Source organism: Centroberyx gerrardi, chromosome 9 (genome assembly GCF_048128805.1).
Source record: "Centroberyx gerrardi isolate f3 chromosome 9, fCenGer3.hap1.cur.20231027, whole genome shotgun sequence".
NCBI lineage: Eukaryota > Metazoa > Chordata > Actinopteri > Beryciformes > Berycidae > Centroberyx > Centroberyx gerrardi.
The window spans coordinates 20,659,764-20,683,912 of NC_136005.1; the positions used below are offsets into that span (position 1 = coordinate 20,659,764).

Sequence of the window (24,149 nt, forward strand, 5' to 3'; positions counted from 1 at the left end):
TAGAGGAAGTAGACTGTTGGGAGAAGGCCTCAGCCTATGGAAGTATTATATTATTGGTAACAACCATGGAAGTATTCAATTACCAGTAACAACAGACGTGGATGAAAAGAGTAGCACACAGGAAGCAATAATATAATTCTTCCATGCACAAACATTGTTGGTCTTGACCCTTTCCATAACCTGGGTCAAAATCCATAATGTTACGACATGAAATGTAATGCAAGGACAGTAGAGGACATAGTTTGGTGTAGAGCCCTAAAACTTGGCATATTTGCATAGGTTTTGGTTAACCTGTAACACCATGTATAGACCACATGCACAGTATTTCCAGCCTACAGCAGGTGTAGGCTACAGTGGATATGAAACATTGATGAGGAGACAATGTGAAAAAATGTGTGGAGAGTGCAGAGGGAACATAACAATGAGATTAAGCAAATCAGATTCAGCCAATGGGTTCCGAGCTTTTTCTGAGACTATACGATGGAAGTAATATTATCGGGCTTTTATTACAGCCTTGGTCCTATGTTATTATGCACATTGATAGAGACTATAAAGGACAGTGGTGGAAATCTTACATCTGAATGTGGTGTTCTTCCTCTCCAACAGTGTCCAGCTCTCCATTCATGCTGGAAAACATTTTCTCCAGACAGGTGTGGCCTTTTCTCCCTCCTCTCTTCCTGAAGTCCCCTCCACCAATATGTCCTCTTCTGTTTTCAGTCTTACCATACTCTATGCACTCTTCTACTCAGTCTTTGCTGGAGGCTCATTTTTTTCCGACTTGAAATCTTTCATTATCTCCCCAAATCTCCATCTCTATAGATTGTGGAAAGGTTCACAAAATGGCTTGTTGCAGCAGATTACTCCCCTTTTAGCTTTAACCTCTATCCTTTTATAGCTGCTGGTGTCTCTCTAGTCTCACCTCTATGTATGCTTCCATGGCCCAGTGGCCTTATAGCCACTACCCTCCAGAAACTCCATCTCCAACTGACTCCTGTCAAACTGATCAGGTCTGATCATCCTCCCTAGGTCAACAGCATGATTTTAAAATAGCAGAACTGACCGAATATCCCCGTTTGTTGCAACACTCCGTGAAAATAACCATAATGTCATATGGTCAAATGGAACAACAGTCTATAGCCTCAAATAGTTGCTTTACAATTAACATGGCACAAGACAGGAACAGTATATAAAAAAAGCATAAAGGGACTATCAGGACATTTTCTGTTAAACCTAGAATTTCAAAAAATAAAAATGACAAAAATTCTAACACACAACTTCCCAACTGCGTCTTTAGCTCCAGCAGGCTGGAAGGTCACGCTCCACTTATCCTCCTCTCCTCTCCTCACTACGTAGGCCTACTTACCTACTGATATCGTATTCATTGCTTGTCGCTGGTTTTCTTGTATATCTATTTCAAAGTGACATTGCGGACAGGCTTACATGAAAGAGCTTTTATTAAGTGGAAACTTGCACAGGATTTGTAATTGCAGAGTAATAATACTGGACAGTTAGCATAGATACAGAGAGAAACACAACTTGAGTCAAATAGCCTAATACATATTGGCTGGGCCAAGAAGGCAACCTTTGCATAGAAGTCCCTACCCAGTGCATTTGTAGTGTAGGGAGAAAGAGAGAGGTTTGTGTCTATGGGGACATTTAAAGGGAGTTCCAGGTACACAATATTAATTTCTACATAAACTTACAGTATCATCAATCTGAAGTCCATCATCTTTCTTCTATTATGTTCTTTCATCTATTATAACAGGATCTACACCTGTGTGATAAATAAAACAAGTTATATACAATGAGAAATTAGACAGGAAAATGATGGGAAGGCAAAAAAGCTACAGAGGAAAGAGGCGAAAAAGAGGCAGGGCATTATTAGATATGAAGCCATGCAGTGGGTAGAAGCTGCTTTTAGCAGATCCAGGATCAGTTGTGCCATCTCCGTTGATTAGAGCCAGAATATGGAAACTGATCCTAGGTGTGTGGTTCCGATGTGAGGCATGATATCTATCTGTGTGATACAGAGCCGGCAGGAGTGCTTTGCTAGTTTCTGTGATAGCCCTTGTTTGTCATGTGTGTCTGATCAAGATAAACACACCTGAGCCCCTTTTTAGGTGACATCCAGGGAGCGCTGTGAGGAACGAGTTCTTCCTCTCTCTTACTCCCCCTCTCACTGTTGTCTCGCCTCTTTGAAGGTAGTATATTTTGAGCCCTTTGAAGTATTGAAAGACCTTCTAGGTGTGGTTTTGGTGAGGATTTGTTCGACATAGTTCATCCAGTTTGTGCTCTCCCAGGTAGAACAGCAAGGTCTACAACAGGAGCCCTACCACCTGGGGGCAGAGTTCATGTGATCACCCAGAAAAGACTTGGTCTTGATTTGGAGGAATAGACTTTAGTCTTCATTTGCTCCCTCTTGTAAAATCCCTTTAAACCCATTTCATAAGCAGTGGTTCATATTGTTCTCTGTTTTGGCCAAGCCAAAAGAGTGGATTCTTCCTCCAGCGTCTCTGTGGTCCTTCCCACTATTCCAGTTGTTGAGAAAGCATGCTGCACATTGAGATGCAGAGTCTGACCTAATGTATCAGTTTGCTTTGACCCTCTGCTATACTAATACACTAGTGTAACTACACTGTACAGACAAAGCGCTATGTGTTTCATATCAACATCAAAGGCACAGACATGATATTTCCTTTTTGCTACGTGTGCCCTCTGTTCCCTTTCCCATCCAAATACAGATTTACCAGTTCCATCCATTCATGTAACCTGAGTTTTCTTCTCCCTTTTTTCCTGTTTTTACTTACTAAGTATACGATTGTTTGTTTTTTATAGCTTAGCTTTCTGAGTTTTTTTTTAGTCCATGAGATGCTTCTATATGTTGCTTGCAAAGTTACTTTTTACTCTGGTGCACTGCCGTTAGCACAGTACAGTGCTAGAAAATCTTATATATTATTTTGAAGGAGCGTATAGCATGTTTATTCCAGTTATACATTGATTGCATTCCGTTGCAGTAGAGAGCTGTTTTCCAGTCGGTCTCTGCACAGCACTGGTGGTGGGGAGTGTTGGGCACCGTCTGTGATGGAGTTAGTGCCCTCTGCTGGACAGGAGGTTTAGCTGCGCTTTGCTGCCACCTGCTGCCTCAGCTTCTCCCTCTTCTTCTTCTCCATCAGCCTGGAAGGATTGGATAAACTACATCAGTTTGTATGCAAAGGGATCATATTTGCACAAATTAATTTCAGGTGTTGGATATGTGTGTGCTCCATCAAGAGAAAGCAATGGTTGAACCTGCAGAAAATAAATTTTTTCCCCACCACCTAGGTCTAAAGAGTGCACAGTTTGACATTACATGATTTCTGAGTAATGCGGTCCTTCAAACTTTCAAAAATTCAAAACATTATCCCCACTTCCACTTGGGGCCACCAAAGTGTGAAGTTGAAGTGCAGCTAATTCAAAAGAATGTAGTAGAGTAGAGTAAAACATGCGTGTGCTCATCTGGTTTTATCTGTGTGTGTGTGTGTGTGTGTGTGTGTGTGTGTGTATAAATCACCTGCGGTTGCGAGCCTCCACAAGCTCGCTGAGCTGGTCCTGAGCCGCCCTGAGCTCCTCCAGACTCTGCTGGTAGCTGAGGTCCGCCGAGCCAGACCGCTCCAGAACCGACACCTGGTTGGACAGCTCACTGGTCCGATCCCGCAGCCGCTGGATGGATGTGTACAGGTTCTCATCGTCTTCCTCCTACAATCATTGGGGGGGGGGGGGGGGGGCAGAGAGCAGCACAGAGGTGGTCAGGTGGGATGACATATCCAATATCACAAGGCCCAGCAAGTGAGGGAAATTAAGATCAGGGAAACTGTAAGTGGGTGCGTACCTTTGCATTGACAATCTCAATGTGGACCAGAAGTGAGGCCAACTCCAGCTCCTCGCTGTAGCTGTTTTTCAGAGGTACACTCCTATAGCCTGACAAGAGACAACACATGACAAAATCAATACATATGACAGAGACACAAACACAATCAGAAACACTCACAAAAAGCCAAAGGTGCACCTAAGACCTATTTCTACAGATGTGCTTTTATGTAATGGTGTTTCTCTTTCTACTACTGTTTCTTTGTTTTTGTTACCGTCTTTTTCTTGTATAACCCTTTTCTATGTCTATGAAAAGTGCTATACAAATACAAAGTTATAATTATTTGGAATAAAATGAAAATACACTGGGTGCTCTTTTTAGAGGATAGGTATACTTTTAATATATGCAGGTGCTCTTCGCACAAGGGAAGAGACTGGTTAATAAAAAGCAGTCCAAAAGACTAAACAAAAGACTACGGTGTTCTAGGCACTCCAAAAGGTAAAGAGGAGGACTGAAGGCAGTTAAAGCATTAAGAGGCCTTTATTGTAATGGCTTACCAACAGCTACATAGAAAAGTCACATTAAAAGAGACAGATGTTTAGACCAGGAGGTCTTAAGGTAGGTAAGGTAAGCAATAAGCCATTAGAATAAACACCTCCTTCAGCCCTCCTCTTAGCCTAGAACACCACAGTCTTTTGGACTATTTTTTATTATCATAATTATTATTATTATTCCACACACCTGTTCGGAGTGAGCGGACAGGGTAGGTAGCCTGGGCCAGGAAGTTTGGATCACTGAACATGTCTTCCTCGTAGACGGTGAAGCGCAGAAAGGAGAAGGAGGAGTTGTGGATGTCAAACACAAACTGCTTCTGCACCCACACAGGATTCAGACCATTATCAGCTGGGAGAGGAAGGAAGAAATGACAATTACCATGTAGCCAGTGAAATCATTCTTCATACAAATGATACTGAAATCCCAGCGCACACGCAAGATGCATCTCAATGAAAGGAAGAGGGGTGGAGGCTTTGCACCATCATGGCCACTGGTCAGCGAGCGTCTTACCAACAACGTCTGTCTTGCTCTTGCAGCTGTCGTGGTCAGCCCCGCAGATCTCCACCTCCACAAAGGGACAGACGATGCTGCGACCGTTCTTAGGCAGATGACGGGCTCCCAGCACCTGAAACAGAAAGAGAGGTAGAGTGTGAGACATAACTAAGGAACGTGGAAACGGATACAACACTGGGAATATCACAGAGTGTGGCAAGACTGTCAAATGAATCCCTCTACCAGAGTTCAATTCCAGGCTATGGAACTTTTTTTTTTTTACTTTGATCCCACCAGAGCCCTCTCTGCTCTCCCCAATTCATAATATGGCACCCAAGGCAACCTTCTCGCTCCCCTATCAAACAATGTAAAGTAGCCCCAATTAGTGAATCTGACCTGTAGCTGGATGGTGATTGGCTCCACACGCAAGGTGTCCTTGTCGAAAGGGTCGAAGGCATCATCCCTCATGATGTCAGGCTGGGGCACATAGCCGCTCCCGCCTCCCAGCATGAACAAGGCCTGGTTCAGCTGCATGGGTTTATCTACGTTTACACAAACACACACATTCACTTACATATTCATTAAACACAAGTTTTGTGCCAGTGTCTCATTTAATGGTTCGGTTACAGCTTTGAATTACAGTTAGTACATTTTGTTGTCTTGCACTGAAGAATTATACGGCAATATCCAATATCCACCTCTTCTCCCAGAGTTATTGACACACACACACACACACACACACTGACCGGGGGTCTGGAAGTTGAGTGCGACCAGCTGGGAGCCGCAGAGCCACATGGGCAGGGGGTCGTAGTTGGATGAGTCCAGCCTCTGTCCTCGGGGATAAACTCTGGAAAGCTGACGACGGTTGTACTGCAGGAAGCGCTTCCCTCGGCCTCGCGTCGCAAACTTCTCTGCCTTGGTCTCCGGGAACGAGGACATGTCCCGGTAACACGCCCTCTCAGTCCCGATCTCTGGAAACAGCAGGAAGTTCAAGAGAAGATCACGCACACACACAAACAAGTAGGCTACATACTGTATGTGTCATGGTGAAGTTCGGGGCAGCTGAAATCATGCTAGAGATTTTATTTCTTCATAACGTGAGTGTAATTATGGCTTTACGACAGACAGAGACACAGGAGAAGAACAGAGGGATGTTGGTTCCTTACTCTCCTCGTTGAAGGGGACGGGCCTGCAGTAAACCACCAGCTCAGACAGCTCCACGGCGATCTTCTTCCTCCTCTCCATCTGCTTCTCCTCCTGCATCTGTTACCATGGAGATAAGCCAGCCACAGCATCAACACAGCACCTCTATACTGACCATGTGCAAGTCTGTCTACTGTCTGTCTACTGTCTACGTGTAAGTTAGAGGCGACACCTGTATGGAAATTCCTTGTCAATATTAGTTACTTTTTACCGATATAAATATTAATGAACGATGGTAATTTTAAAGTAAGTGAAAATCCCTTTCAATCCCTTTGTTCAAGTAAAAGTACATCAAGTCCAAGTGTTTTACAGGAGGATAATGAGTTGGCTAGCCTGATCTCGTCGGGCAGCTGTGTGTGTGTGTGTGTGTGTGTGTGTGTGTGTGTGTGTGTGAGGATGTGTGTTGAGCAGCATAGCACTGACCCGTGCATCAGCGTTCTGCGCGGCCTCTCGGATCTTGCCGACCCAGCCGGTGAGGTCCTCCAGGCTGTCGGCCGCCACGTCCAGGGACTGGACCGGGTGAGAAGACAGCTGCTGGGAGTGGACCGTGAACACATAGGGCCGGGAACTCTTCCCATCCTTCAAAACCACTGGACAGATGGAGGGATGGATGGAGAGAGGGAGGGAGAAATCGCTGTAAGTTATCGTGTTGATCTGTTGTTTCGGTCTAACGGACCAGGCACTAGAGGCAGCTTGTCTACTGACAGTCTCCTGGGTTGACAGTTTTTGACAATTTTGGAACTGGCAATTGGATGTTGGCGTCCGATTGATTGACCACCAATCATAATTGTCCGATAAACGTTAACCGTGGATCAGGAAAGCAGTCAAACATATGCTGTAAAAAGCAGCAGAACGGTAGCAGCATAGGCATGTCCTCAGTCATCAAGCACACACAAACATGTAATTACTATATTTGGATAAAACCTATGATTTATTTACACATGGATAGGCCAGCTATGTCACACAGCCATAAGAACAAACTGTTAAACGGAATTTTATTATTTACTGTATGCTTGCTGTTCACTTTTACATGATGTGCCACTGTAAGTAGAAAGTCTGGGTAAAATGCATCATGTCAATATTATACCTGGTCCATTGGTATAACTTAATGCTGTATATTACCTCTGTCTACCACAGACACGTTTTCCAGACTCACCGACATGGCAGGTGGGTACATCTATGAAGCCCTTGAGGAACGTGCCCAGAGGGCTGTTCTCTGTGGACTGTGCCAAGATAAAATAAATGAAAAGAAAAAAAGAAAATTGATCAAAGATTGGAAAAGTAGATTATGCATTGAGGTTATGTTTTACGCATGTATCGCAACTTACTGTTTCATCTGGCTCTCTGGTGGGAGAGCTGGACACCTCCTCCACATAGTTGGCAGGGAACCACAGCTGTTTCTTGCCTCCATAGTCGCCTCGCCACCTAGGGACGCCAAACACAGTAATGACAAGATAGAGATGACGTGGAAGGAGATAAGACTGTGTAACAGACACACAGAAAGTCACATGCAATCCAATTTTGCATGATAGATTTAAGACATAGTAAAAAAATTAACAAAAATAAAACACACTCACCAGCCTCCCTCCTGCTTGTCTACGTTGAGGATGAGAGCCTGTTTGGGGAAGCACAGCTCGTCTTCCCTCTGAGCGCGGTAGTCATACAGGGCCTTCACCGTACACTGCAACACACATCATGAGGAGCATAAGGCTGACTTTGTCTTTATCTTTCTATCTATCACTGCTCCACTGCTAACATAACATACACACTAATCTTGCACTGGCTTCACAGTACAAGAACATGTGGATAGCGTGGGTGTGCCCGTACTACGAGTAGGGATCAATTGATTTTTAATTCAAACTGAAACTGTTGTTTATCACATACAAGAATCATTTTACCTGTATGGGTTAAATTTACTAATCACTTCGTGCATCGATTGAACTGAAAGTCAAATCAACTTACATAAAACCCTAGACTACACATGTCTACACCAAACGTTTGAGTGTGTTTGAACAATCTCACTTACCCGTGCTGTTGGCATCTTATTGGCCTCGACATAGAAATGAGGAGTGCGAACCTCATACAATGCCCCATAGTCAAGCTCCTGAGAAATACAAAACAAATAATAAAAGTTACTTTTATATCTATCTATTGCTGCTGTTTTGACAAACTCCAATTTTTGCATTTTTGTATTTATTTTTTTATTTGAATTAAGTGTTGAAATGGATTGAGAAGGTTGACTTTTTTGGTGATGGCAGGTTCCCATCCAACCGCAGTGTTATACTTGACCACTACTTGACTTGATGTCTGTGTGGCTCTAGGAGGCTTGAGATTAAAGCCCAGTTACACTGACTAGTGTTTGACTAACCGTGGTGCCCATGCGGTCCAGGGTGTCCTCATTGATGGGGTAACGGAGCCTCATCTTGCGGTAGAGAGGGTGTTTCTCATAGTAGCTGACCAGATCCACCAGGCTCTCAAACTCCGCTGAACTGCCCAGCATGAAGAGACGACCTTCCTGCTGGATACGACAGTGTTTGATCTTACCCTCCGCCCTGCGGAGAGAGAGAGAGATAGGGAGAGAGAGAGAGAGAGAGAGAGAGAGAGAGAGACAGACAGAAATTGTCAGGAAGGATCAATGACATAGTTCACAAAAACTGAATTCAGAAGCAGATTTTCGATCAGACAGGTATATTCCAAAATGTAACATATTCACTTTGGAAGAAACTAATTATCTGAATTGTGAAATGCTACCAATCAATTTGAAAGAATAGCTGTCAGAATATTAAATGGGGGATAACTTGTTTTGGAACGAAACTTGGTACCACTTTATTTGGATAGTCCAATGTTGAGATTCAGCTATCAGGTGACAAAAAATAGATGTTCAGCAAAGTGTCACAAGCCTATTTGCTATAGACTATGGTAACCCTAACCCTGACCTTAGCCCAACCTCAATCCTAACCCTGACCCCATTTTTAATGCTGAGTAAATGCTGTTGTCATGTCATCCTTCAGTGTGTGTGCATGCTCTACCTGAAAGAGATGGCGTAGGAGTTGAGTTCGCTGCGTTTTCGCACCAAGAAAGCTCCATCTCTGGGCACACGCATCAGCATGTGCTCAGCCTGGACACGGGACAGACTGGAATGGAACCACCTGGACAACAGAAAACTATTCTATAACAAACTTATATAACAAACGTAATTTTCGCTTTCTCTCTCTCACTTAATTTGGTATCTTTCTAATTCATTCATCCATTCATTCAGTTTTTCTCCATACAAAGCCATAACTCGTACTCTCATACTCATTCTCTTTGCACGCTCACTCACTCTCTGCTCTCGTGCGCGTTGGGCTGCGGCACGGGGCTGCCGAGCCTCATCTCAAACTCATTGCAGCGGAGAGGCGTGTCTCTGTAGTGGCAGATGAGGCGGTAGAGGCTGTCAAACACCAGGTTGTCGGTCAGGTAGAAACGGGTGGAGCCGGACTCCTGACGCGAGTGGATCCTGCAGTGCTGGACACGGCCAGAACGCCTGGATGGGTGAGACAGGAGTGAGTCAATACATCCATTTTTACCACTCAGAAAGCTTTGAGAGGCTTGAGAGAAGACAGACAGCGGCTGAAATCTGTGACTTCTTGAACTTCCTCTCCTTCACAAAATCATTTTAGATCCGGGGGGGAAAACTGATGACAGACAGAAAATGCAGGAAGAGAAATGCGACACCATAGCATCCAATATGCAATGCAGCCTCTTTATATTGAGCTCTCTTCTCTTTTTTATATGGATTTGTTGTCATATTGATTGCTGTCAACCAGTTCAGTAGCTGTGCTTATCCAGTTTTAAGTTTAGATATTTAATAAGGCCTATGGATCTTTGTGTCTCAACCACTGCAATCCACCATGAAAAAAAAACTCCCCTCTTAATTCTTCAGCTCTGCTCTTCTCTTCTTTCTACTAGATTCTTGTTTTCTAACTCTCTTCTTAATTCTTGTCTATTTTCATCTTATTTTTTCTCCACTACTATCCTATACATTTGTTTCTACTTTTAGTTCTTCTCTGATTTCCTTTCAGTTCTTCTCTAATTTCCACTTAATTCTTTTCCTCTACTCTCCTCTTAATTTCTCTCCCTTCTCTTCTCCATTGGGAAAATGAACCAGAAAAACATCTGAGATTCCTGTAGAGAAGGGCGCTGCGCGGCACGACTGACCAGAAGGAGAGGGTGTAGTCGCCAACGAATGTCTCACTCTCCCGAACCAGGAAGGTGCCGTCTTTAGCCCCGCCCTCACAGTACTCCTGCAGGAGCTTCTCGGCCACCTGTCGTCCGTCGCGCCCCCCACCCAGCTTCCCATGGAACCAGCGCTCCGCACAGTGCTGCTCGTTGTTGTTGCACTCCTGCAGTAGTAGAGGAAAGAGGGAGGAGGAGGAAGAGGAGAGAGGAAAACCGAGGAGAGGCAGAGAAAGGAGCAGAGAATGAAACGAGGTAAGTCAAAGTAAATATGATGAAGTTTGCGTACAGCATGCTTAAATTTGGTGATTCCTCTATTAAAGGAAAAATCTTGAGGGTACTAAAATAAATTTGTATCCACTTTCCTTCAACCTGCTTCGTCTAGTTTTATTTCAGTTAGTGATGTCCTACATGTCCCAGAATGCCTTTGACAACCCCCAAAGGGTGTGAACTTATTGCATTCAATACATGTAGGTGGAGAGAGTAGTAGTGATGCTGATAGCGATAGTGACAGCACAGTAACAAGAAGAGAGTGAGTTTTTTCCAGTCGAGATTTGCACCCCTTGCTTAAAATACGTCTTGTCTAAAATATGTCTTGTGGCTGCACTGCATTCTGGTCTGTTGAGGCTGCTGTCAACAGAGAAATTGGTCTCTCTGCCTCTCCTACGATGGATTTCTCCCTGTATGATTGTTCAACGTCTGTGCAAAACGTTGAGTTTAGAAAGAAGCCGTTGCTCTTTCATTCTGAGGGTCTGACACCAGAACCTGATGTTTACGGTTGATGTTTCAGTCAGCTGAAACTTTTTTCTGCTATCAAACTCCATTGTAGCTGTACTGGAAATTTCTCAATGCGACGTTCTTGTGGCCAGTTAGCCTCTGGAATATGTAAATACACCACCAAACAACAACATGGACCCAGAATTGCAAGGTACATCACCAATAGCTGTTTTTTAACAGTGTTGAAGTGTTTTAGGGTGGATTTTTCCAGAATAAGAACAAGGAATACAATAACGAATGTCAAAACTGTACCTCTTGTAACATCACCATCATCATCACTACCTCTCATCATCCTTATCATTACCATCATCATTACATCATCAATAGCTCCTTCCATCCTCATCATCACAACCACCAACTTCAGCATGACGACCATCATCAGCATCGTTACCTCTTTCCCTTCATCCTCCTCTTCTTCGTCAGTCGTCTGGTAGTGAGACGTCTCCTCTGAGTAGTAGATCTTATTACTGGTCAGGACAAAATAGTGTGGAGTCCATGTCTGTAAGACGCACACACACACACACACACACACACACACAAACAGAATAACGTCTCAGTAACGTACTACATTCATCGTCATTCTCCGTCACCACATACATGCACACACAACACACACTCACATGGTCAATGGGGTCTTCGAGGTAAAGGATGCCGTTCCTCAGGGAGTTGCTGATGTCGTTTTCAGAGTAGCTGGCTGACGTCACCTCTTCATACAGAGTACCTTCCACCAGTTTCTTGTGCTGTGACACATTGAGAAACGTAACTACACCCGTCTGTTCATTGAAAATTAAGATAATGTGAGAGCTTTTTGCCTGCGTGTGTATTGTTAAATAAGCGCACAAACACAGTGTTGGGACTCGCTGACATGGCCAGGATTAAGGCTGGGCAATTATTCTATATCATCATTTATCGTCTTTCAGTGGAATCATATTGTGATTCCACTGAAATTAACCTCGGCCATCTGGATGAAGGACGGCCACTCTAACCACTCAGCCACCCTACTGCTGAGCTAGACTAGGTATGTGTGTTTGTGTGTGTGTGTGAACCTTGATGAGGATCTTCCTGCGGAGCTGTTGCGGCGAGGGCAGCTCCTCTGCATTGTTGTCGACTGGCTTGGTGAGCAGCAGATCTCCAAACACCTTCTTAAAGTGGGTGGCCATGTTCCTCTGTTGGACCACACTGCAGTGGTCCTCTATGGACAGGATCACAGGGTACCTGCACACACACACAACAGCACAGGTCAGGCTGCTGTTGTAGTAATATAATGTGATACTCTAATGATCGCCGCCTAAGTCAGTGGAATACCCTCACAGTCCACTTACTCAGACGTGACAAAAGCGTGTTCTTTGATAGTGTGCAGCACATCCAGGAATTTGATCTTGGAGGTTAAGGTGTGGCCATGGTAGATGATTGGCAGGTCATCAGGTCCATCCCAGCAGTCCACTAAGATGCAGAAAACACAGAATTAGGTGAATCCAAAAACCATTCAGTTTTCTTTGCGAATTAAAATCCAGTCAAAACTCTTACGTTCAATGCAGCGACAGCCCATCCTCAGACAGCGGGCATAGGCTTCTAGAGATGACTCACTGGAAAACTGGTCACCTGTCAGGTAGCTGGGAGGACGAGAACATGGGTACAAGCTCATTAGAGCAGCGGTTCTCAAAGTGGGATCCGTGGGCCCTCAGCGGTCCTTCAGGGGGATCCAGGGGTCCCCAGTAAAATGAAGAATAGTTTAATTTCACTAGAAATTACATAATGTGTAAGAATGACTATTCTAATCATAGGTTTCGGTCTAACCACTACTATTTCCCCACAGTGTAAACAGTTACACAACTCAATACTAACTCAACAACAACAAAAATCTTCTTATATGGAGGTTTCTGGGACAAACTCTTTTGAGAGAGGGAGACAGAAAGAGAGAGAGAGAGACCTACGTGTTGTGTGAGGAGGAGATCCAGTACTGGGACAGAGGTTTTTTCATGTCATCAGGAACAACAGGTGAAGGTCGAGGGTCACACACAGAATTCTCTTTAGAGAACAAGAAGGTCAGGAACTAGGAAAAGAGAGTGAGTGAAAAGATCAGACCGCAAAGTGGAAAGAAGCGTGTATCGCCACAGTTTATGTGGTGTCAGTGTTTGTGTGTGTGTGTGTGTGTCACCTCATCAAGTTGTAGCATTGGCTCAGGCTGGGGTCCACCCCTCAGGTACCCCATGAGGAACTCTCTGACACGACTCAAATCAGACGCCCAGGACTCCTGAGACGAATGAAATAAAGAGATGAGCGCAGTAAGTAAATTAGAGAGTATTATCGGTGTTGTAGAGAGGGGAGTTGGGTTTGTTCAGTACCTTCTGGTCCATCTGTAAAAACTTCTGGAAGTCGTAGAGAGAGATCTGACAAAGTTCTGGTCTGTCAACATTCCTAAAAAGACAACGATTTTCAGTCAGAGAGGAGAACTGGATGCCAGATGGCAGAGGAGTGAAAGTACGAGCGAATAAGATGAGCAGAGGAGAGAGAGAAGTGTAGAACGCTAGAATAAGAGTGCGAGGAGACACGATTCATTACATAAATAAAGACTTACTTACTATTAAGAGAACATATGAGTGTCTTGCAAAAACCCTCTAAATCTAATTATGCCAATTACACCTTTTTCTTTTTTTACTGTAATGTCTCCAGTATGAAGAAAATGTTTCACATCCCTGGAACCGAGACAGTCCATTCAGATGCTTTGTAAAATGGCAAAAACACATGGAACAGTTTTACTTTTTTTGGATGCAAAAGGTTTCTTCAGGACACTGATAAAGTGAGACGATCTGTTTTAAAGAGAAAGTAGGGAGGTGGAAGGACAAGGGCGAGGAACATGAAGAGGAGCGACAGGTAGTAGAGGGAGAGGAGGTGGAGGTGGAGGGACTCACCGGAGAGGGAAGGAGAGTTCCAGCTGCTCAATAATCTGGGGAACGGAGGGGAGGAGCCAGGTGACGAACAGGAGGGAGGGAGCCAGGTGAAGCATAAACAGCAAAGTACATAGTGAGCGCGGTGTGCTATGTGGGTGTGTGTGTATGCGTGCATGCAAACACAGAATTGATACTCACGCTCCTCTGTGCGTCAAACATCAGTGTTCTGTAGAGCTGTGCAAAGTTGGGGTACGAGAGGTCACTCCTGGCCTCCACCTCCTGCGTAAACAGCAATATAGTCAGATCACTCCAAGGTGATGTTGTCCTGTCTTCCCTTAACCATGAGTGAACATTTACCAATATGCAGGATCTGATGTAACTATCGCTTGTCCTGTTTGGGTGAGCATCTATGGGGAAACCAGGCTTGGATGCTATAGGAAAGGGGCGGGGCTATCAAGTGGAAACCTCCAATCACAGATTCATTGATTTAGGCCCATGTCACCTCCAGAAGGCTCAAGAGTAAGTTCTGGCGTCCCACACCCGCTCTCAACACTGATCAGAACTATCCTCATTCGCTCTTAATCTACACTTATGCTGTGTTCACATTGTGGCAGCATGTGATAGACAGCAAACTGTATGTTCATTGTTTTCAATAGGAGGACGACAGTAAATTCGATGTGCCAAGGCTGGTCAAAAGTGCCTCCTCTGTTGAAAAGTCAGGCAAAATGGACATATATACTTTAGTTCAACATGGTTTTCTTGTCTCCTCTTTCATGGAAGATAAAGTTGTGAATAAAGCAAGTGCTTTCTTCTTCTGTCCATTTTGGAGTCCGGGAGGAAAAGATGTTCTGCCAAATTTTTGTTTGGCTGGGCTATGCAATTCCCTGCTCGGCTCTCTGTTACAGTGGGAATCATATTTAATAATTTACGCAAAATATAACCTAATTTTAAATGAAATAAAATGCTGTTTAACAGATCTGTTTTTGTTGTATCGATGCACTTGGAAAGGTCGTCCCATCATGCTGACCAGTATGGCCTGGTTTAGGCAACAGATGAATGCAGCATTAGGCCTACACCTAGTGTCACAACAGCCAAAAACTCCTACAATTTCTATTGGTCAACAACAACAGGCTCACAGGACAGCAGATGACTGCCTTGTGATTCATCCATATCATAACATGGAAACAGTACGGCTCGTTTCCCTCGTCAGTGTGCTCTCACCTGTAGCTTGTCTTTGAGAAAGCGCATGTTGGGGACTCTGTAGTTGACCTGAGGCAGCAGAGCTTTCACATCCTTCACTGTGATGCTAGAGAGAGGGAGAGAGGGGAGGACAGAGGGAGGGATAAGAGCTTTACATTAAAGGCACATTAGGACAGTCTATTTGGAACACACAGTGGTAGACTGCTGGATAATCCTAAAAGATATACAATATTTGAACTGCAACTTTAGAGAGCCTCCCATAAAGACTCAGTATGGCGAGTTGGCTTAAAGATCCCTTGTGTGTGAATTTGCACGTCTTTTCACCAGGAGATGGCGCTGCGTGGCTTGAGCTATTATGTCAGTGTCGGGCTTCTACTTTTCCAGACAGAATGGCAAGAGGACTTCTGTAAGGTTTTCATTGTTTAGGCTCGACAGGGATGCCTGGAGAGCAGGGGACACTCTTCCACCAGAGATAGAAGAGAGAGGAGAGAGCAGGGAGCAAGGCTGGGTATTAGATTTATACTATTTCCTGTCCCTTCTATCCAATCCATTAACACACTCTGGCAAGCTTTAATTTACATCTTATATTAAAACTCTACATGAAAATGTTTTGGCACGGCATGGTTTACCTTATTCATGAAGGTGTGTTTTTCTTTGGCTTTATGTTTCTAATGCTAATGTCTTTACCGCTTGCCTATTTTTTTTTCTTCTGGGGAGGAATGCCACATGGACAATCACTTTGCTGATTAACAAAACACACACACAACCATCAGTCGTCGCCGACGGAGAGAAAAAGGAGGGGAGCGAGGAAAGCAGACAGAAAAACCCACGAGGGAACGTTACAGGTCCGGAACTCTACTTGAGCGCTACGTGACGAAGACCACCGGCATTAGCATGTCCGAAACATCTCTCTCTGTCGCCCCCCTCCTCCCTCCTCTGTTGCTTATTCTGCACGGATTTTAGCTACTGTTACTATTTCCACTGAGACAGGAAGTTGCCCTCTCCCAGCCCATCGCATCACTTCCTGCTCCTTATCAGGCGGTGGCAGGCTGTTTGTGCTGGAGCTGCTTCCACCCAAATAGGGGCCTGGCCGTGCGTGCATGCGTGGTGTGTGTGTGTGTGTGTGCGTGAGACAGAAAGAGATGCTTGTGTGTTTGTGAATGGGGGGATATTTGGAACGAGGGTGTGGAGGTTAGGGTCATGGCAGATCCCTCGCAGGGGCGTAACGCGCTCTTTGATGACATCTGGATCTGGTTTCACCTTGCATTCCACCTGCTGCTACAGACCGGCCAATGAACATCCATCACAGGCCGCTGTAAAGGTTGCGATTGGGTGTTGACGCGTTACTTGGCGAGTTACCCACCTGCCCTCGTGGTTCCTGTCCATGACTTCAAACTGTTTCCTCAGCCACCTACAGAGGGAGGGATGGAGAGAGAGAAAAAAACACAAGAATGAAAGAGCGAGTTTGCTATAGTATGGAAAGATATTACTAGAGCCAGATGGAAGCATTAAGCGTTCCTTTAAAAGCAACAAGTTGCGGGGGGGATATTATTGACAGAGTCCAAGTTTAAATCGAGGGCCGGGCTGTATTTGTTAAAGGCCCGGTAAAAAACATCCAAGTCAAACGATGAATCCACTGCCCAAACAGTTTATACAAACTTCATAAACAGACAAAATTGGGAATTTCATTTCCTATAACCGTTTATAAACATATAGCACTCTTATTATGTAGAAAACAAAACTCGGTCTTTCTCCTACACATCCTCACGCTCACAGCCTCTCTCTGTTCTCCTGCACACACCATGTGAAGCCAAAAGCTGCCTCCACAGATTCATCTGGAGTAAATATTTTCATCCCAAAACAAATATTTGTCCTCTCTTCCTACCACCAACTCCTTTCCCATCCAACTTGCTACTCTTTTGATGCCATGAGATATCACTTTATCGCATATATGGGGAATAATGAGTCAAACCCAGTGTAAGTGCATAACAAACACACAAACACACATGCATACATATATGATTGTTATTATGTATCATTCCATTCCTTTACTGCAATCCAGTGACACGCTGATTTCCTAACCTCTAAAACTCACCACTATGTCCCCAACTAAAATAAACATGACTGTAATTTCAACAAAGCCCTAAAATAGGGATTTTCTCTGATGACTGAAAAAAAAAAAAAACATCCTCGCAAAAGGGGCATTTTTGGGGATTTAGTGCATGAATGTGCATGAACGCATGTGTGAACAAACACACACTAAAACACACACCTGTCTATCTGCTGTGGTGCCGGAGCTCTCTGGGTGTCCAGCATCAGCCAGTTGAGACCAGTGATCCACATGTTCACCTCCTCCTCACTGAAGGCTGCAGACAGAGAGATGAGGCAGGGAGCAAGAATCAGGATTTGTTTTAGGAAATATGAGAGAGAGAGAGGGGGAGGGGGGGGGGGGGGGGGGGGGTCACCAACTGTGATCGGGACACCAAAGAATGATAAATTAGTCAAAACATATAAGAGTGTAGTGTGACACCAAGCTACTGTAGTGGCTGGCAGGGTGTGAGTCAATTCATGAATTAACTCATCATCAGTTCCAATTCAACTGAGGAATTGGAATTTGAAAAAACCTACAGGAAACAGAATTGGAATTTAATTGGAATTTCAGGAAGTTGAATTTAATTAAATTCAATTCTGTGAAATGTCATGTTTTTTTGTTTTTTCTTACCACATATATATTATCAATTCATAGTATTCCCATGATGTCACATGCACTTCCTACCAATATGGTGCCTTACAATACAGACAGTTCATTGGCTGTGGCTGTCGTTTGATTATAATAAGATATAATTATAATCACCTGTTATTTTCCTACCAAGATGGCCATGTGATGATGGCACAGAATACTATGAATACTGAATATCATAAAATGTTAAAAGGTACCTTTCAGGTGATACATGTAATTGTAATGCATACATTATGATTGAACGGATTTGTTTAACTGTCTTATATTTGATTCATAATATTTGATTTATAATGTTTATCAAGTCGGGACAACCTCTGTGGAAGACGTGGAATTTCATGAAATTTAATAGAATTCAATTCTGCTTCATAGAGCTGTGTGCAATTCCAATTCCACACACACACACACACACACACACACAGATACTGACCAGCCACACTGAGGGTCCTCAGGCGAAACTCCAGGCCATAGAGTACAATGAAGCAGTGGGCGGAGTCCAGTTTACGAGCCTCCTCGGGGTAGCGCTCGAAATCGCGGGAGCCCTTTCCCAACCGCAGCTCCCGGATCTCCCGAATGTCAACTGGAGGAGGAAAAGAAGGATAGTGTTGCATGAATGCAAGTATGCACGCCATAAATCACGGTTTGGCATGTTGTTCATATCTCTGCCTAACACTCAAAATATGCTGCTGTACAAATGCATGCGAGGGTGTGCACACACAAACACACGCAAACACATCAGCTGTCAAGTAGCAAGACACTCAGGACAACAGGGCAAAGGTCACTGCTGCAGAATTCTTCAGCTGCAGCAGTCTCTCACACACACAGACACACAGTTTTAACAGAGAGAGGCTAAGTCGGGGAACTGACCACGAAGTATGATGTAAACTCTGGACTCGTACAGTGACACTCGCACCACACCCACAAAGAAAACTCATTCTTATTGACTTAGCAGATGTCTTATGCAAACACACATAAACATACACACGGAGATGTTCCGGCCTTCATAAACCAAACACACTGTAGGCCTACTATGGCACACACACTTGAACTGACATGAATGTCGCATTTATATGCCTACATGCTACTTTCTAGTTCAACTCAGAGGAGCTTGCACTAAATAAGAAACAGGAATGAAATGGGGAAACTAAACGGAGAATGAGGGAGAGTCAAAACTAACAGCTATTTCTCGTTAGATAAAAAGTAAATACTCCCCACTAGTACCGAGTTATCCGACCGACAGGCAGACAAAAGCAGACACAGAGGAGAACAATCCAAGCCTGCACTGTTCTTTATCTGGCCCAAGCTGGTCGTCCTCAGCAGGTTGTATATAATCCTGTATCAAACAGGCCAACGGGCAGAGAGGAGAAATCTGGTTCCTATCTGAGCCTCCTGCATGTGGAGATGACAGGGAGCAGGTTTGGCACGAGATTAAGAGAGAACTACACTATCCTCAGATGGAAACGTGTCCATACTTTCACTGGGAGGGAGTTTGGTCTGCACACACACACACTCAAACACACATCACTCAAATACTGTGAGTTCTGACCTAGGGACGGCCTGTTCCTCTCTCTGATGGGAACAATCTGCATCCCTTCTCTATGACCCAGTACAGCGTCTGGCTCAGAGACAGCACAGCACCTTGGTCTTTGTTTGATGCACACATACACCATGGCTGCTATGTGGTAACATCTTTGCGGATACAGCACATACTATAAAGGTGACTCAATATCCTCCCAAACTAATATAGAAATACCCAACAAAACTGCGATTTTTTTCCCTTTTTTTGTTTGTCTCTCCCTTTATTGCTTCCTGCCATTTAGTCTGGACGTCAGACAATAAAGCGTACAGGCGCGGTAGCCAAAAGTCACGCTTCGCTCACCATGACTGTGTTAATACACACACACACACACACACTGCCTTTCTCACGCTTACTGGGGTATTACACTACACCACAAACACACACGGCTAGATAAGGGAGTACAGAAAGAACAGGACAAACGTGTAGGCGTCTATGCGTGCAGACACACACACACACACCATAATTCCTCCCTCTGCTGCCTTTTATCTTAGTCCAGGCTGTAAACATGGTTGTGATAAAGACACACACACAAGTGCTTTGGATAAAAGTCTAATGTAAACTTAGATGAACATAACAGGAGGGGAGAGGTGAGGTGGAAAAACCATAGCGGGCCAACTGGAGACACATCAGAGTAAGCGGCTGTCAACACCGTCAACAGCGCCGCAGAACATACAGCACACATAGACCTTACCTACTATTACACATTATGACTCCATCATGGGATGTTCTGTTATTGTATGATCTCAGTACCAGCTTTGCTTATAAAATAATCCCATTCTGTCAGCACAGAGAGGCGGAAATGTGAATGAACTGTTTCTTTCTTTTTCTCGGCTTGGCCATGGCAGTCAGTTCACAGTGCTGGACGGGCATTACATGGACACCGACTGAATGTTCCCGCAGAGCTGCAGCGCCCACCACAAGTTATGTGGACTGCTGACCCGAACCACCAACCGTTGATAATTACAGTACGGGTCCTAGTGATTTGAAACAAACCGTTCTGGTACAGCTGGTGACATCAATCTCTACCAGATGGCCGGTGTCTATTTGGAGATTTTTAAGGAAGGGGAGAGATGAGAATGATAAATAATCAAGAGAGATGTTGATTGAGGAGGTGAGAGATAATGACGCTGATGAATAGCGGGGATGAGTGAATGGCGGTAGCATGCGGAATGATGTGGATTATAGGTATGGAGTCTTCTCAGGCACCCAGCGCCTCATTTGGACACACACTTCTGGTTGGCGTCTCCGTTGCTTTTTCCTGCAGAAGATGTTGGGCCTTTGTTTTCCTGCACTCAGTCCTTCAATCTGAGGCAGGAAGTGAGACACTCCCCGATAACCCCGCACTTCCTGTGCCTCAGGATTTAATACCTTCAATGTTTGCCAAAGTGCTCATCTCAAAGAATAACACGGACTCCTGAGTGTGTGTGTCTAGTAATGTAAGTTCAGACGAAGAAACTTTAAAGCAAACAGCAGAGAAACAAAATAAGTATAGGGCAATAAAAACAAAGGAAGGAAAAGAAGGAGAGATGGGGGAGGTGAGAGGAGGGAAGTAAGCAAACACAAGGTCAAGAGGAGAGAGAGAGAGAGAGAGAGAGAGAGAGAGAGAGAGAGAGAGAGAGAGAGAGCGAGAGAGAGAGAGAGAGAGTGAAGGGGGGGAGCCAGACAGATATGAATGAGAGTTTTGGAGAACAGCAGACAAAGAATGGCCAGGACATACGATAACAATAACCTTGAAATACAGAAAGCGAAAGAGCTTGGAAGAAAACGGACGTGGAGACTGAAAAGGGAGGCGATGAGGAAAAGAAGTGAGAAAAGATGTGGGGTGGTAAATGGAGAAAGGGAAGGGAAGGGAGCGCTGGAGGCAAACAGGGAGGCAAAAGGAAAAAAAAAAAAAAAGAGGAAAGTTGAGGAGGGAGAGAGACAGAGCTGTGGGAGATAAAGTGAGGGAGAGGGAAGAGGGAGCTGCAAAGAGTGGCGGGGTCCCACTGAGTTCCTGGAATGTACTGGTGGGGTTGTCCAGAGGGAGGCTGTTTGTAAAGGGGGGTTGTGGGTTATGAGTGTATGTGTGTGTATGAAAGCGGTATGGTTACTGGTGGGATATAGGGCTATATGACTGTGTATGGTGGATTTGCATGCAAGTGTGAGTGGGCGGTGGAGGCTGTTAGCCCTGGTTTCTTGGCACTTGGACACATACGTGTTGCCCCTTGGATTAGCAGAGGCGCGGTTTATGTGGTTTATGATCATAGATAAATAATTGACAAGGCTTGCTGAGCAGAAATGAGACCTACATGTGTGGAGCGGCTATTAGTCTCCACACACACACACACACACACACACACACACAACCCTGAGCTTCCACTGAGAGAAGGGGGGATGGGGTTACTGGAGAAGAGAAAACAGACAAAGTGGAGGAGAGGGAGAAGCTGCAAGAGCAAGTGTCTATTACACCAAATCAAAACAGATCCCAGAATCGTGTTCAGCTGGGCGACGGAAAGAAATCCTAAATAGACCTATTTCTATTTCATTGGGGAGGAGTCAAAAGGAGATGTGCTTTTTCTTTACAATGCGCTACCATAAATTCTAAGAGGCAGAGTTAGAATAACACATGGCAGACAGAAGGAAACCCTATCATGCCAATTGTGAAGGCAGTACGTTTTTCGCTGCGCTGACAGACATTGTAACAAATCCTCCCTCAGGCCACAAAATCCAGGGCCCAGACAATAGCCTCCACACCCCAGACAGACAGAGCGGTGCTCCGACAAGACAATCGTACAGTACAGCGGCCTACTGCTTTAAGTATACCGCTGCCACTTGACTCCACTCCAGCACTCTGCCTCAGTCTTCTCAGCCCACAGGCAGCCAGTCAGTCAGTCCGTCAGTCCAGTCAGTCAGTCCGTCAGTCAGTGAGCGTGTCGGGCAGACAGGAAGCTCAGGGCCCGGGTGAGGACTCAGGCTCCATGTGGCAGCAGCATGCAGCCAAGTCTGTCTGGGGAGCTACTGGGAGGCTGACACGGAGGAAGCATAGGTCACAGGGTCACGATGTGTCTGTCTATCTAGCTGAGGAGACTGTGACAGAGCTTCAGCTGAATGCTTGAGGGCAGGACGCAGTGGTGTTGAGCTTGACAGGAGCTTCACTATACCAGAAATACATGGTACATGCAGTGACACTTGTTCTTGCACAAGTACAGCATGCAAAAGACACAACGAACCCATACACCAGATTTTCTGTAACATATACACACAGAAGACACTGACCCTGGTGTTCTGTTACTGCACTTGTCAGCATATTCACAGTTACTTTACCCTAGACTGGCATTTCAGCATCTTCTGACACCACCTCAACACCACCCTCAAGACGGGCTGGTCATTGTTGTGGTTACAGATTCTGTGAGTGGGCCAAAATGTAGGCGAAATGCTGGGAGTAAGGAAAGACGAGTGCATGTGGCTGAGGTGCTAGCAGGTTAGTCCACTGGTTCTGTGGACCTGGGGAGGGATGTTGTGCACCGTTAGATGGTAACTTGTCACGTATTCTATACTCACTCTCGCCCTCTGTTTTGTCGGGGTTGCGGCTCCACACTATTTGGCGCGTGTCCTGCCTTATCTGGAAGGTTCTCCTCTCGGGACGCTGCGATTTCTTCTGGTAGAAGATGGTCATCACCGTGCCCATCTCCAGGCTGTGGAGGATGCGGGGACTGGCCTCTGTCCAGTCCAGCATTCGGGAGACAGTCACCGGACCAGTGGCCCCGGTGCCGTTGGTGGCCTCCTCAGCACAGCCATTGAGGCTCCCACTGAACCTGGCAGCACACATCTTCACTGCATCGGGAAACCTTGCAGAATTGGTAATTTGTTGTGTTTTTTGGGGGGGAAAGAGAGGGGATGGTTGTCCTTTAACCACCTATCCAATGCACTGAGGGGCACAATTATCCAACATGTCCAAGCCACTGGTGCGAAGAACTCTGATTATGAAGCCAAATTGTGCCACCCAGGGCAAGCAGTGTACTCTGTGTGCCAGTGTAATTAAATCATCCAATTTCACATTAAAACGCAAAGTAAAATACATTAGTGAGCAGCCATAAAACTGAAAAGCTGAAAATGTCTGAGATTTTTCTCCAGTCTTCTGGGATGGGGGGGGAGTGTATCCCCGTGTTATCCTTTCCAGATGCTTCTGGCAGCTCACCAGCGAGATCCACTTGGAGAGAGTTGGTCTTCTCATCACCGCTGGACTGAGGTTTCCACCCTTCTGTCCTCCTGCTGGCCCGTGGTCCTTCACTCCACGACAGCAAAAGCACGGTCCGTGTAAAAGTCCTGCTTGGCCCCCGCCGGTGCCTGCTGTCTCTACACCGACACCACCACAGGCTGGTGGCAGGGAAACAAACACGCAAGGCAGCAAACGAACCCCCTTTCTCTATTTCCCCTGGCTTGGCAGTGAAGTCAACGCGAGCGACAAAGACGCCGAGTTATGTAATGACGAGTCGGACAAATACCCGATTGCAACGGCGGAGGTGGGTGCAGCAGAGCGGCGGCGAGGAGGACGGGCATCGGCACGAGCTCCGTGGCTTCGCGGAGACGGTGAAACGCGCGGTTGGGAGAGCTCGGAGCGGCCGCGGCGAGAGTCCTGTGCGCTCCCATCTGCCCAAACATTCTGCTCTCTCC

General features: G+C 45.3%; 1 protein-coding gene across 1 annotated transcript; it reads right to left on the bottom strand.

The window, feature by feature from the left end:
• Positions 1 to 1,445: 1,445 nt before the first annotated feature.
• LOC139926629 (1-phosphatidylinositol 4,5-bisphosphate phosphodiesterase gamma-1-like) lies at positions 1,446 to 24,066 on the bottom strand. The gene is made up of 32 exons (XM_071918398.2): positions 23,037 to 24,066; positions 18,348 to 18,497; positions 17,453 to 17,546; positions 16,544 to 16,591; positions 15,202 to 15,286; positions 14,179 to 14,259; positions 14,002 to 14,036; positions 13,435 to 13,507; positions 13,248 to 13,343; positions 13,024 to 13,142; positions 12,617 to 12,702; positions 12,412 to 12,532; positions 12,136 to 12,304; positions 11,710 to 11,829; positions 11,481 to 11,588; positions 10,295 to 10,479; positions 9,420 to 9,620; positions 9,127 to 9,246; positions 8,466 to 8,649; positions 8,124 to 8,201; positions 7,675 to 7,778; positions 7,426 to 7,522; positions 7,254 to 7,320; positions 6,521 to 6,687; positions 6,061 to 6,157; positions 5,641 to 5,865; positions 5,291 to 5,436; positions 4,913 to 5,027; positions 4,589 to 4,750; positions 3,869 to 3,957; positions 3,551 to 3,735; positions 1,446 to 3,174 (listed from the first exon to the last, which is right to left on the bottom strand). The coding sequence occupies exons 1-32, from the start codon at positions 23,302 to 23,304 to the stop codon at positions 3,114 to 3,116; spliced, it is 3,936 nt and encodes a 1,311-aa protein (XP_071774499.2). The 5' UTR covers positions 23,305 to 24,066; the 3' UTR covers positions 1,446 to 3,113.
• Between the last annotated feature and the right edge of the window lie 83 nt (positions 24,067 to 24,149).

Coding starts and splice junctions, on each gene's coding strand:
- LOC139926629 (XM_071918398.2), bottom strand. CDS start 23,304: ATGTGTGCTGCCAGGTTCAGTGGGAGCCTCAATGGCTGTGCTGAGGAG. Junction 18,498..23,036: donor CGACAAAACAGAGGGCGAGA/GTGAGTATAGAA, acceptor TTCCTCCTCCAG/TTGACATTCGGGAGATCCGG. Junction 12,703..13,023: donor ATCTCCTCCTCACACAACAC/GTAGGTCTCTCT, acceptor TCGTCCTCCCAG/CTACCTGACAGGTGACCAGT.